The 13,528-nt window shown below is 44.9% G+C and overlaps 2 protein-coding genes across 4 annotated transcripts; one reads left to right on the top strand and one right to left on the bottom strand.

Moving 5' to 3' along the window:
* The first annotated feature begins 946 nt into the window (after positions 1-946).
* Positions 947-9,389, top strand: LOC142898296 (dynein regulatory complex protein 9-like). Its single transcript, XM_076041168.1, has 9 exons — positions 947-1,272; positions 1,388-1,422; positions 1,525-1,647; positions 2,237-2,321; positions 2,467-2,604; positions 2,691-2,765; positions 7,272-7,400; positions 7,481-7,570; positions 9,155-9,389. The coding sequence occupies exons 1-9, from the start codon at positions 1,144-1,146 to the stop codon at positions 9,263-9,265; spliced, it is 915 nt and encodes a 304-aa protein (XP_075897283.1). The 5' UTR covers positions 947-1,143; the 3' UTR covers positions 9,266-9,389.
* On the bottom strand, positions 7,540-13,423 carry LOC142898295 (uncharacterized). Of its 3 annotated transcripts, XR_012928563.1 has the most exons (4): positions 13,297-13,423; positions 11,548-13,119; positions 10,396-10,550; positions 7,540-7,631 (listed from the first exon to the last, which is right to left on the bottom strand). XR_012928563.1 is itself a non-coding variant. In XM_076041166.1 (3 exons), the coding sequence occupies exons 2-3, from the start codon at positions 13,031-13,033 to the stop codon at positions 10,480-10,482; spliced, it is 1,557 nt and encodes a 518-aa protein (XP_075897281.1). In that variant the 5' UTR covers positions 13,034-13,119; positions 13,297-13,423; the 3' UTR covers positions 9,973-10,479. The 3 variants fall into 3 exon arrangements, 2 of the variants coding, with proteins under 2 accessions (XP_075897281.1, XP_075897282.1); XM_076041166.1 differs by lacking the exon at positions 7,540-7,631 and having other exon boundaries at positions 9,973-10,550; XM_076041167.1 differs by lacking the exon at positions 7,540-7,631 and having other exon boundaries at positions 9,973-10,550; positions 11,548-13,116; positions 13,297-13,419.
* Between the last annotated feature and the right edge of the window lie 105 nt (positions 13,424-13,528).

The following is a 13,528-nucleotide window of genomic DNA, read 5'->3' as shown; positions in this document are numbered from 1 at the left end:
CTCGAGTCCGTCTAATGACTGTGTAATCATAAGAGTGCTGTCATTGGAAAATTACAACGATAGATAAAGCCACAGAACCACCTTCCCATTTAACGTCCCTAAAGTTGTAATAAGTGTTCAGTCTACCCTGACCCGTCAACAGAACCCAGACTGTTGACTGTCTTGGAGATGAAATGCATCCCCATATAATACTAAAAGACATATTGCAATTATTTACTTCAAATAGATAATGTTTCTCTTTCCCTAAAACACCTAAAAGTTACTTGGGCGTGAATCGACCATTTATCATCAAAAAATGTAATAGTTTTTTCCTATTACATTGACCTGATGAAAAAATCACTATGGCTACTAAAATGTGTTTAGAAAATTAAATGTAGTTGTGTGTTCAGGGACAATAAATGACCTGATAAAAATACGATGCAACTGTACTGTGGGCTGCGGCCTGCAGTGATAAAAACTCCCTTGTTATCTGGACAATTTGAGTTCTGTCAGTACAAAAAGGTGCAAAACCCCATAATGACATCACATTAAAATAAATGTCATCGCAAATAAAAACTAGCACAAAGGTCAAGAGCAGCTAAACAAAGAAATTTTTATTGTACTCTCACTCTGAATAAGGTTGCTATGCCGAGGGAGAAAAAAAGCCTTGTGTGTTACCATGGTGACATGTAAACTGTGCGACGAGGTGCCTCCCCTTCAAGGCAGTGCAGTGAAGCTAAAGTAAGTCACTTTCTCTCATGCTGTTGCTGCCAGTGCAGGGTTAATATCTTTTATTTTCAAGGCTTTGCTCGCTATGACTGCGTTCCAGGTTCTTGGGCTGCTCTACTCACCAATTGGGACACGATAACATGCATTCCTGATGCAAAGCAAGGGCTGTTCTGTACTACGAACGATAGCAGGTGAGACGGGAAGTACACTGACTGACAGAATTCTGGCTCTGAAGTTTTGACTTTAATGTCTCGGAATTCTCACCTTGAAGTTCCACCATATGAATCAGAATTGTGGCCCTGGCTTCAGCGCCTCCTTCTAAACACAAACATGTTTACGTGGCTGACCTCAAACCCCTTCCATATGGGGTAGAGTCATAGGCGCCAGTTTATTTGAGGTTACTCACTATGCTTACGTGTGCGTAAACTCCACAGGATGTCATTATCCTTGATTCAGAGGCTAAGGCTGGAAGCCATACTGGAAGACTGCAGCGACCAACTGGACATACTGGGACACAGTCTGACTCTGCGGCTCAGCCGGGAACAAGGACCTACATCAGCCAAGGCGAGCTACCGTTTCACCTGTTGCTCACGGTTCACTGGACCATCTGTCTACCGGCTGGTCTTCTTAATACCATGGACAGATTGAATCAACTTTGTGCCTCTGAATGTGTGTACAGGAGCAGGCCAGGCTTACCAATCTGAGGAGTGACTGGTCAGTAGGCTGGACAACAACGACAACAAAATATATAGGGTGTCATATCACATCATCATTGGTTTCTTCATTTTCTCAGCTGTTTATTTCTTCTCCTCTCAGCGAGTCCAACTCGCAGAATGTGTGTCAGTTGCACTTGGAGCTGGAGGAGAATCTGAGCTTCAGTTTTGTGCAGCATGAAGTGGAGGAAGAAGAGGAGAGGGAGAAGGCGGAGAACATACGATGGTTGGTCGTGAAACTGACAAACTTCCTGTGTGGAGTTTTGCTTGTTCTCCCTTTGTCTGCGTGGGTTCTCTCTGGCTTCCTCCCACAGTCCAAAAACATGAATAAGGCGAATTGGGAAGCCTAAAGTGACGGCAGAAGTGAGCGTAAGGTTACTAGCAGTGGTGGTAAAACAATTCACATTCTTTACGGATACTTGTGTTAAAAAATACAAAAAGTAAAAGTCAAAGTAAAACTAATGTCCTTTACTCAAGTAAAAGTAAGGAAGTACGGGTTAAATAAATTGTAAAACAAAAATGTTATTTACAATGTATTATTTTTTTGTCATTAATTAAACAATACATTCGTTGATAATTTTGCAAAAATAAAAATGTCCTGACATAATAATTTAGGCCGAGCTGACAAGAGGTCTTGCATGAGCATCTGGATCATTGTAAACATCTTTAATACTCAAAGTACTACAGTTTTTCAATAGAAAATAGAAAAAAAAATCTGTACACATCTGATATAATATTTGACTGCCAGTAAATTTCACCCTGTTTAATAAAATCAAAAGCCCAGTTTTAAAGGAGGCATTTGTCTCTTCAACTAGCGAGGTGAAGAGAAAGTTGGAGCAGAGGAAGAAAACCCAACAAAGGCAGCAGGATGAGCACCGGCAGAAAACTGAGCTACTGCAGGTAATGTTTGAACTGACTGATGGATGGTACGTGGTTCAATTGTGGTCAACAATAAAAAATACAGTTGCACTGAAAACTAATATCCAACCTGTTTTGCTGATTTTGGATATATTAAAAAGTGAGAAATACCTGCTCTTGACCGCAGGAGATGGACCAACACATCAAAGACCTGAGGCAGGAGGTGAACGAACAGGTGTCAAAGATCATTGGCATCGAGAATATCCTGGAGCTGACGCAGAAAGAGAGAGACCACTCGGAGGAGCAACTGATGAATAAGCTGGAGGTAATTATTCTTCCCTCAGAATCTCAGAGTGTAAAATGAAAAGTGTCCGCTGCATGACGTCTTTTGGTGCCATCTCTTTCTCCCAGCTGCTGAATCAACAGCTGGAAGAGGAGAAAAGGGTTCACATGGAGTCCGAGAAATTCCTGCAAAAGAAATTTGAGGTTGGTGAAACATTAAGAGTTTGAGGCTGTTTGAAATTTTCTTGTGCTGTTTCCGCTTCGTTTGTCCTTGGAGAAAGTGCGCTTCGCTATCTGGTTACATGTTGACTTGACCTGACCTGGAGCTTCCTGATTGGATCGCATAGTGAAAACATATGAAATAAGTGCAAGCCGTGACCTTTTTCCATAAATTGTGCCCCTGTCTCGTGTAGCAGCACATCCACATGTTTATTCCCATTCTCCCCACGTTCATTTAATGCAGTGTTTCTCAAATGGGTGGTGCGCCCCCCTGGTGAGTGCAGAGTTTCGAGCGCTGATAGAACGTAATCAAACACCTTTGCATCAGTACGTGATCTACGCCGCGAGTGGCAAGATATTATGACTTAGTGCACGCAACGCTCAACGTGTGGCAGGTAGAAAATGTGATGTTTTCGCACGACTGATGTTGATGTGGTCAATTTCATCAAAACAAGACCCCTGAAAGCGCTGCTATGCTCTGCACTTTGTGAGGAGATGGGAGCACAACATAAAGCTGTGTTGGGGAGGGGGGGCATGAAAAACTTTCTTCCTCCAAAGTGGGGCGTGACAGAGAAAGTTTGAGAACCACTGCCCGAATGCCATGCAAGTCTATGGGGTCAAAAGTCAACTTTGTCCTAGAGACATGGGGCCACTTGCAGGTTCATCGGGATCCCTCAAGACACGGCCACGTCAAATTTGGGGCTTCTAGCCCATGAGGAACCCCGAAACCCTAACCCTAATTCCAGCAGTAACCCTAACCCTAACCCTAATTCCAGCCTTATCGCTAACCCTAATGCCATGCAAATCTATGGGGTCAAAAGTCAACTTTGTCCTAGAGACATGGGGCCACTTGCAGGTTCATCGGGATCCCTCAAGACATGGCCACGTCAAATTTGGGGCTTCTAGCCCATGAGGAACCCCGAAACCCTAACCCTAATTCCAGCAGTAACCCTAACCCTAACCCTAATTCCAGCCTTATCGCTAACCCTAATGCCATGCAAATCTATGGGGTCAAAAGTCAACTTTGTCCTAGAGACATGGGACCACTTGCAGGTTCATCGGGATCCCTCAAGACACAGCCACGTCAAATTTGGGGCTTCTAGCCCATGAGGAACCCCGAAACCCTAACCCTAATTCCAGCAGTAACCCTAACCCTAACCCTAATTCCAGCCTTATCGCTAACCCTAATGCCATGCAAATCTATGGTGTCAAAAGTCAACTTTGTCCTAGAGACATGGGACCACTTGCAGGTTCATCGGGATCTCTCAAGACACGGCCACGTCAAATTTGGGGCTTCTAGCCCATGAGGAACCCCGAAACCCTAACCCTAATTCCAGCAGTAACCCTAACCCTAATTCCAGCCTTATCGCTAACCCTAATGCCATGCAAATCTATGGGGTCAAAAGTCAACTTTGTCCTAAAGACATGGGACCACTTGCAGGTTCATCAGGATCCCTCAAGACACGGCCACGTCAAATTTGGGGCTTCTAGCCCATGAGGAACCCTGAAACCCTAACCCTAATTCCAGCAGTAACCCTAACCCTAACCCTAATTCCAGCCTTATCGCTAACCCTAATGCCATGCAAATCTATGGGGTCAAAAGTCAACTTTGTCCTAGAGACATGGGACCACTTGCAGGTTCATCGGGATCCCTCAAGACACGGCCACGTCAAATTTGAGGCTTTTAGCCCATGAGGAACCCTGAAACCCTAACCCTAATTCCAGCAGTAACCCTAACCCTAACCCTAATTCCAGCCTTATCGCTAACCCTAATGCCATGCAAATCTATGGGGTCAAAAGTCGACTTTGTCCTAGAGACATGGGACCACTTGCAGGTTCATCGGGATCCCTCAAGACACAGCCACGTCAAATTTGGGGCTTCTAGCCCCCCCCAAATTTTCTTCCTCCAAGGTGGGGTGTGACAGAGAAAGTTTGAGAACCACTGATTTAATGCAATATAAGTTCTATACATATGTTTTCTCTGAACATTGCTGTTGGCCTCTTGCTCCTTTTGCAAGACTTTTTTTTCTTTAACTTCACTTTGTAATGGAAAATTATTGTGCTCATATTATTACATGCGTTATCTCATAGTCATTCTTTATTCTCATTGCATTATCCACACACGTTTTATGTCATCCTATACTGATCGAGAGGTACCGCCCTGTATACATCCGGGGAGGTGTGGCTGATGTTTAAGAGATACAACCGTGCTAAGAATTAACTGCCTTGTTTTATTACATCCTGTATCATTTTCTTTGCTAGAATATGCTCCTCATTTGACACGTAGCATACTGTGCTCAGTGAGTTATCATCTTGTTACATTCTACACACTCACAGATGTCTGGTATCTCCTGTTTGTCCAGCAACGGAGAGAGGAGCAAGGCCACCAGAGACTCTGTGCGTGTGTGTGTGTGTGCTCAGACTCTTCTTGAAATCCTTTTTGCAGCTCCTCCTCACATTGGAGTGACCGCTGGAAAGCAGGCCCTTCCCTCCACAGCGTCGTGTGTGAAGATGCCATGCTAAACTCCTGTTCAAACCTGTTTTGAATCATGTGCTGATTCCTGACCTCTTGCAGGCCATGCTTCTTCCTGTCGCCATTGCCCTTTGCAAATGTTACGCTCACAAGGAACTCCACAGAGCCATTGTCACGTGGAGCTGGTGGGGACGAGGTGGACAGGGCAAGGGGTGGCGATGGCAGGACGGATGCTTCCTCTGTGGTGCCTACGACCACTGGATGAGGGACTGTCCTCAAAACGCCGGCTACAAGACGCAGTTTTCCATTACAACTTCCACCAGCCATCGCTCACCAAGTGGATGCAAAGAATTTCCTCAACACTAGACCAACATTCCTGCCCTTTATCTCCTGGGACAAGGCCATCAATTCTCTTGTGTTTTCGTGCCCTCTTCTATCACGCGAAAAAGCTCACACTACAAAATCTTTCTCCCTCCCTCGCTCACCAGTGATTAACCTAATCTGAAACATCATAGTATATTTCAGTTCCGTTCAGAAAGCTTTATTTACAACAACAACAACACATTTCTTGGGAAAACATTAACAGAGGTGGCGATGTGTAGCGAGAGAGAAAGAGAGAGTCGAACAACCAACTGGTCTGCATTGAGTTTATTCAGCAGAGCTCTGGGCAAGCGTGCACACAGGGGAAGTGTCTGCAGGTTGCAAGGACGGATCAGGATAAGACAACTTTTATAGGACAGTTGTTTACAGAAGTGGGCAGTTGCGGGGCGTCTGTAGACAGCAGACAGGGCAGGGGTGAGTTCATGCAGAGTGCGTGCACAGGTGGAAAATTGACAGAAACCAGACAAAAACAACCAATACTGCCTTGCAAAACCACAAGGCTGCCTCAAGGCCAATTAATGCATTTCCATTGCAGAGTACAAAGGAATAAAGAAGCATGCAGCAACAACATTCAACCTAATTATGACTCAAGTGCAGTTCATGCGGGGTAAAAACTTGACTTCAACACTGAGTTGATCGTTTGGCCTGATAGTTTGAGTTAACACAGATACCCGTTATCTTCTCTGTACCACGGGATTGGGTGCTAAATCCTGGCGCTCATCTATCTTCTTCCTGCGACCTCATTCTGTGACCTTGCCATGCCTCCACCGTGAGGCACGCAGGGGAGGGAGCATGCATGTGTATCTCCGGTAATGGAAAATGAAAGCTCTGACTGCTTCGTCTCTAGTCCCTGTTTTTCATGCTGATGGAAGTTTCAGCTTGTGCCTACATGACTGCGAGTTCTTGTTTTCTACTATGGGCGCATTCAGACTGGCAGCCAAAACCCAATTTTTACCCTCATCCAGATTGAAACCGGGTGGCTCGTTTGTAGTCTGAACAGTCACAAATCACAATGAAATCCGATTTTTTCAAAATGGAATAACAAATAACTGTTAAATAGTAAAATTAGACTACTGTACTTTCCAAGTCCACAGGGAATTGTGAATGATTTCCAACAACAGTTTTTTTCTTCAGTCTGTGATGGATGAAAATGTTTTTGGCAATTGGATGTGATTGTCGTTGTGGAGTTTTTCACATGAACAATATTTTTTCTACTTCAACTGTAGAGCAACATTGTTAATAAGCAAAACAAACATCTTTTATACACTTATCATGTTATGTTATTGTTATATTATAATTCTCTGGCTCCTCCTACAGCCAAAAGACAAGCACATTATTTGATAATCAACTCTATATTGCGTGCCAGTGTGAATGTGCCGGTGAATGGCTCTGTGTCCGTTGGTTCTGCCATGAACTGGTGACTTGTGACCTTGAGACGCTTAGTGCAGGATTAGTAGTAACAGCAAAATGGATTGACGGACAGGAAAAACAATAAGCTTGACTTTCTGAACTCTTAATGCTTTGTAAATGACTTAATCTATCTTTTTTATTTTCTTTGGTTGAAGAAGTGATGTGTTTAATATGTCTTCTATTCTTTTGACACTGCTACAATAGATGTTGTGTTGCTTACGTTCCAGGAGTTGCAGAAGCTGAAGCACTGGGAGCAGAGCACCGAGCAGATGATGCAGGAGAGGGAGGAACTGCTGAACAGCATCGGCTCCAAGAGAACAGTGAATTTGGACAGACTGGCGGAGATGAGGAGGAAGGTGAGCGCTTGTCAGATTAAAAAAACAACAACAAAAAAACACATTACGGCGTTAAACTCTGACGTGCTGGTGTTGTTCAGTTGGCGGATATGCAGCAGGTGGTGATGGAGGACAGAGATGAGCAGGAGCTGTTGCTCACCATGGAGGCGGAGGAGACCGCTGCAACCAGGGTAACGACATCCACTAGATCACACATTAAACCCTTCGGCGTGGTCATTTCGCGTCTTGGTTCTGTAATGGAAAATAAGCATTCTTGTGTTATTCTTCTATTCTGTTTAGCAAATGCTATCCATAGAATCACTACTAGTGCATGTAGTCTGTTAGTTTCATCAGTATAGCCATGTGGCCATCATTTAGTGACCGCGAGTATTGCACATGACGCTCAGGCATCCATGTCTATAAGTTACCCTTGTGTGAGTCCTTTGTCATTGGCTACACATGTGCATATTGTATTCACCCTGGTGCATATGCTGTCATTCATGTGCTCGCCTGTCGTGCCTTGTAACGTCTATGAGGTCCTTTGTAGTCGTCGGAATCTCATGATTCCTCTGTGCAGTACATTAGGGGTTGACCCTCTCTCTAAGTGGTTGACCTTCCGGAAGCTTCTCCTCGTGTTCCGCAAGGGTGAGCTGTTACTCTGTCCAGCTAGTCTTATATTCTTTGTTTTGTCTCCTCTCATTCTCCCCCCCCCCCCCCCGGCCCAAGGTATAAGAGACCTTCACTTTCCTTATGTCTTTGCACTTGTACTCGCACACACTCGGGCGCCTGCACTTGTTGCTTCTGTTCGGTTGTTTGTCCTGTGCTTGTGTCTCGGAGCTCTGAACCATTTCTCCATAAAATTGCTCATTACTCGGCACTTCTGCTTCAGTATTGTTGTGGAAAAGAGTCAAGATACTGATGCCGAAATACTGAGTAAATAAGCAATTTAATGAACAGGAATTAATGATCGGAGCTCCGAGACACAAGCACAGTACAAACAACAGAACAGATGCAACAAGTGCAGGAGCTCAAGTGAATGCGAGTGCAAGTGCGGAGAGATAAGGAAAGTCAAGGCCTCTTATACCTTGGACCGGGAGGGAAAAGATGAGGAAAGGGGAGGAGAGGATGAGAGGGAAACATAGCATTGAATTAAAGTACAGAGGACAAACTCATCCGGAGGTTTTATGGCTTCCTCTAGTGGACCACGAGGACAGGTCTCTGAGAGGTCAGCCCCTAGGATGGAGGTCGACTTCAAATGCACGGACCCCCATCACGAGACCATGATGGCCCTTTACAGTCGTTTTACATGTTACAGTGGATGTGCTTATGAGCAATAAACATAAAGATGGGACAGACCTTTAACTTGCCGTAGCTAAATGACAAAGGATTCATACAACAGACTCAGGCAGGAACCGGCAGGAACATAAACATACTAACAAAGTTAAAGAAGTTAAAGACGGGGACTTCTGGTCATCATGTGCCCCACGCGAGGTTCGTTATATTAGTAAGCTCAACAGACTATATGCATTAGAAATGAGTATATGGATAACAAAAGTTCAAACAGAATCAGAGAGTAAAACAGGAATACTTATTTTCCATTACAGTATCTTTATTCTTTCCACAACAGTTCAGATAAAGCATGTTTTTCCCCCAGCACAAGTTATTTGTGTTTATAGCTGTCAGATCGCTTTATTTTTTGTGTCGTGCTGACGATTCGCGCCTTCATTACTTACTTCTGAATGCGGAACCCTCTCTATGAACTCTCACCCCTGCAGATACAGGCCTGGTGGAGAGGTTGCATCGTGAGGCACGGCGTCAATGTTTTGAAAAAAGATGAGGAAGCCAAAAAAGGGAAGAAGGAAGGGAAGAAGAAGAAGAAGAAATGATTTTGCTGCAGTGCTCCAGTGAGATACAAAAGTGATTTTATTTCATATGTTCTGAATACAAAACAGTACAAAGAACATATCTGTGGAATCTTGCCGTGGAAAAAATAAAACCCTTTGACCAGGATCAACGTGTAAGAAGTTTTATGCAATAATAAAATTCTCGGGCACAAAGCAAATGAACAGCAATGCGGTCAAGATGCAAGTACAAGTGCAAATGCAAGTGTGAGGAGACAGACTGTGGAGGGTAATTATAGGAGGAGAGGAGATGAGATAAGGAAGAACAAAAAGGGTTGCGAAGAGTACAAGCACACACACACACAGGTCGTCTGGTGGCCTTGCTCCTGTCTCTGTTGCTGGCCTTCCAGGAGATATCAGACACCTGGAGGTGTGTGGAAGTGCAACAAGACAATAGCACGGTTGTTGGGAAAATACACATGTTTTTGCTTTTATCCCATACTATGCTTAAGGAATTTAAATCATGCATGAATGAAAAATGTACAATGCATGCCATTGTGAAAGTATTAACAAATGTTTTGTCCATGGGGAACCGATTCTCTTAGGGGGGAACTACTCCAAGCGGAGGAAATGTTAACTCAGTAAGAAATTTGACTCCAGTGACCCCAGTGTAACCTTATATAGGCTATATATGTTTGCCCAGAGTGAAAGAGACAAATCATCAGCCATATGTAACCAGGGACTGGCCCTAATGCAAATCAAAGAGGTCTGTGGGACGTAGGCACTTCAGAGTGATGTGGACAGAGCGTGACTGAAGTTGCCTGCCGTTCCTGCTCTCCTCGCGAGAAAGACATACTTGACTCCTGTGTGTTTGTTCATTACATTCGATACGTTATGTGACAAAATGGGGGGCATAGTCTGGTCAAGAAGAGGATACAGGATGTAAAAACAAAAGGAAAAGAGGAAAAGAAAGCAGCATTAAAACCCAATGGATAAGTGTAATCAGTTATCAGTTATTTACAATGCAGCAAACCCAGCTTTGGAATAATAGTGAGGCAAACCTACAGCAGGAGGCCCAAAGGGAAGTGTTCAAGAAATGAAAAACAAAACAAAACAAAACAAAAGGTACGTAAAAGGTAAAAAAATACAACAAAATCTGCTCAATATTGAATTACATTTGTGTAAATCACTCGCTAAAAAGCATGTGATGGGATTCCTCTGCTAGTGTGATCCGTCACACCGGAATCCATGTCGCTCTTTCAGCAAATGGCCAGACGGTTCTGGGGTGGTCCTTCACAGAGATAATTCTCATCTGCATCAGAGTAAAAGCCTGTATGAGAGAAATCAGTGTCAGGACTTGTAGGGAGGCTTAGCATAGGAAAACACACAAAACTCAAAAAAAGAAAACAGTCCACATCCCCTAATGCCCACTGCTCTGCAGACTGCTCCATACTCTGTACAACCTGTCCCTTAAAACCTAAACTAAAACTAATTTGGTAAACTAATCTAAGTATACTATACTAATCTAGTATAGTGTCTGACATATGTGATAGCTATTTCTACTTTGCCCCTGCCTGTGTAAACAGCACACCTCTTTAATTCACACATCAACAGTTTCCCACAGTACTCTCCTGCTGTGCACTAGCCCATTTCCCGTGGCATGACTGCCGAACCACCTCCGAACCATTTGTTTAACCAGTTGCCCTTCCAGGATCAAACCACCTTTGAACCTCTTGTCCTTCCCCCTTTTACCAAACATGCATAAAACCTGACTGTTCCCTTCTTCTCCACACGCACACTGAGCCTGTCTCGGGTGCGTGTCCGGAGCTCCGTAATAAAACTCTCAGAAGACTCTGGATTCCTCTCGCAGGTCTTCATTTTTCCCACCACACGTATCTTACACAATACGTCGTAAGCCATAGGACGGAAATGAAGTCAATCATGCAGTCTGCCAGTGGGTTACTTCTAGCCAGATAAAGCAAGAATGTAAACTTAAAGGCAGAGGTTTCTCCGCGCCCTATACATGATGTGATATGTCAAACATTTCACATGCATGTTCTGTAAACCACCCCATTCTTCCCAGGACAGCCCCTTATGTTCCCTTAAAATGACATATGTCTACGCATTAAGATCTGTGTGCATAAAACTATGATGCTGGAGCTGTATCTTTGGAGTTGTTCACAGTTCACAGAGCCGGTGCCTGATAGGTGCCTTACTTCTCTTGTAATAAACTCACTTCTATATAATCAAGTCGATGTCAACGAGGATTCCTTCTTCATCATCTACACATCACAGCTCACTGACAAAACACCACAGTTAGTAGTTACCTATGTGGCGTCCCCGCTGTCGTGAACGGCAGCCAGCGTTTTGAGGACAGTCCCTCATCCAGTGGTCGTAGGCACCACAGACGAAGCATCCGTCCTGCCGTCGCCACCTCTTGCCCCGTCCACCTCGGCCGCCTCGGCCCCGCCAGCTCCACGCGACGATGGCTCTGTGGAGTTCCTCCTCCCTTTGGATGGCCTTCTTCCTGATGGCCTCTTGCTGACATTTGTAGGCGTGCGTGGCGTGGCGGGTGACCATCTCGAGGTCGGTTGAGTAAGGGAGTATGCAGGTGGCCTCCACACCCTCCCTGACTTGCGGCAGGAGCCCCTCCAAGAATTTATGGATGACGAACATCTCGTAGGCACTTGAATTTGAACCGGTGTATACATCGGGCCTCAGGATGCCACTGTGCTCGTCGCAAACGGCATCCAGGCGAGATAGAAATTCTCTGGGGGTCTCACCTTCCCGTTGGGTGGTGCTCTGGATAAGCCGGAGGTCGACTTTTTTCGGAAAAGCCTTCTGGATGGCGTCGCACAGGTAGGTGATGGACTTCCTGTAGGCGACGTTGGCCTTGTGCTCCCATTCGGGATTCATCGGTCTGCTGTCGCCATCGATCTTCTCCTTTATCTTCAGATACTGCGCTGGGCCGAGGTGCATGGCCACCAGGTATTTTACCTGGGTGATGGTGGGCATGAGCACTTTGCAGAACGTTAAGAATTCTTTGGCAAACTTCTCTCCGTTGGGAGTGACAGGAGGGAGGTGCTTCATGGCTTCCTTCATGTCTTCGATTGTCCAGAAGGGGTCGGCCGGCTCGACCGTCGGTGCTGCAGGGAGTGCTTTTATATTCCGACTTGGAATTGTTGGAGGTGAGCGCCGACCACTCACCTCTGGTTGTTGTCTGGCTTGGAGTTCAGTGCTGGTGGATCCCGGACTTTCAGGTTTTCCTTCTACTCCAGCCTCCAGCGCCTGTCGTGCTGCTGCTCCTTCTCCTCCAGCGGTGCTGTTGCGCACGAGGCAAGGAGTATGCTGTCCCGCTGGTGGTGGCGGCAGCAGTGGTGGGCTTCGCTCATACGCGTAGGACTCGTGGATGATTATGACATTTGTAGGAGGCGTCGGCGGCGCTTGCACATGTGGAATGGGCATTGAACGAGCTACCGTGTGTGTATTGTCTTTGGATTTCTTCTTTTTTTCTGTCTTTCTTCTCCTATTCTCAGCCTCCGCCTTCCACATTTGTAAAACTCTCTGCATGTCATCTATTAATATCAGAGTTTCACATTTTATTGTTTTCTTTTTAAATTTCCTCCTTCTTTTTTCGTTCAGCTTTTCCTCCAAGTCGTTTATTTTTGACTCAGACAACGAACCATTTTCGGGAAACTCAAATTGATCGTGCCAGTACCTCAGAAATTTCACAGCATCCAACCCATATTTCTTCTTCATGTCATCCACAATAGGCCCGCAGGCCTCTGTGGGTTTGCTTTGAGAAGATCCCATATCCAAACTTGCAGATACCCAAACCGCCTGGACCTCTGGTTATGGCGTCCTCCCTGAGCGGCCGTTGAATTTTGAGCTCCCACCTACTGGGCACATATTTGACATGACCATCGTATATTAGCAATAGACAGTTGCTAAAACTATTACAGATGCCGAATCTGTTATTGACCAAATACACTGCTTAAAAAAGACACACAAAAAAAATAGAAAACAGGACCAGACTACTGTGGCATTTGAAAAAGTAAAATCCAATTTTCACTCACCGATTTCAGAGTTTTTGAGGATTCGTAGGATCCGAGTGGTTACAACTGCAATAGGTTCTCTGCTCTCTGATAGATTCCTTTTTGAACTAGTTCAATCAATCTCTGTTGGAAGATGATCCTGCGTTTACTTGGGGATCTCACTGAGGTCCTTTAATGCAATGCATGCAATTTGCTGGCTCAACCCACTGGGAGGTGCCTGAGTTTGCAACATGAGATTATCTGTGTCTCATCA

The sequence above is a fragment of the Nelusetta ayraudi genome, unplaced genomic scaffold, assembly GCF_046127955.1.
Source record: "Nelusetta ayraudi isolate G7.1 ecotype Tasmania unplaced genomic scaffold, CSIRO-AGI_Nayr_v1 ptg000063l, whole genome shotgun sequence".
NCBI lineage: Eukaryota > Metazoa > Chordata > Actinopteri > Tetraodontiformes > Monacanthidae > Nelusetta > Nelusetta ayraudi.
This window is presented reverse-complemented; position numbering and strand designations above follow the sequence as displayed.

What these genes read in the sequence shown, in the direction of transcription:
- LOC142898296 (XM_076041168.1), top strand. Translation starts at nt 1,144, where the DNA reads ATGTCATTATCCTTGATTCAGAGGCTAAGGCTGGAAGCCATACTGGAA. An exon ending in AAGGCGGAGAACATACGATG is followed by an intron (nt 1,648 to 2,236) that starts GTTGGTCGTGAA and finishes CTCTTCAACTAG; the next exon opens with CGAGGTGAAGAGAAAGTTGG. An exon ending in AGAAAACTGAGCTACTGCAG is followed by an intron (nt 2,322 to 2,466) that starts GTAATGTTTGAA and finishes TCTTGACCGCAG; the next exon opens with GAGATGGACCAACACATCAA.
- LOC142898295 (XM_076041166.1), bottom strand. Translation starts at nt 13,033, where the DNA reads ATGGGATCTTCTCAAAGCAAACCCACAGAGGCCTGCGGGCCTATTGTG. An exon ending in ACAGCGGGGACGCCACATAG is followed by an intron (nt 10,551 to 11,547) that starts GTAACTACTAAC and finishes TCTCTCATACAG; the next exon opens with GCTTTTACTCTGATGCAGAT.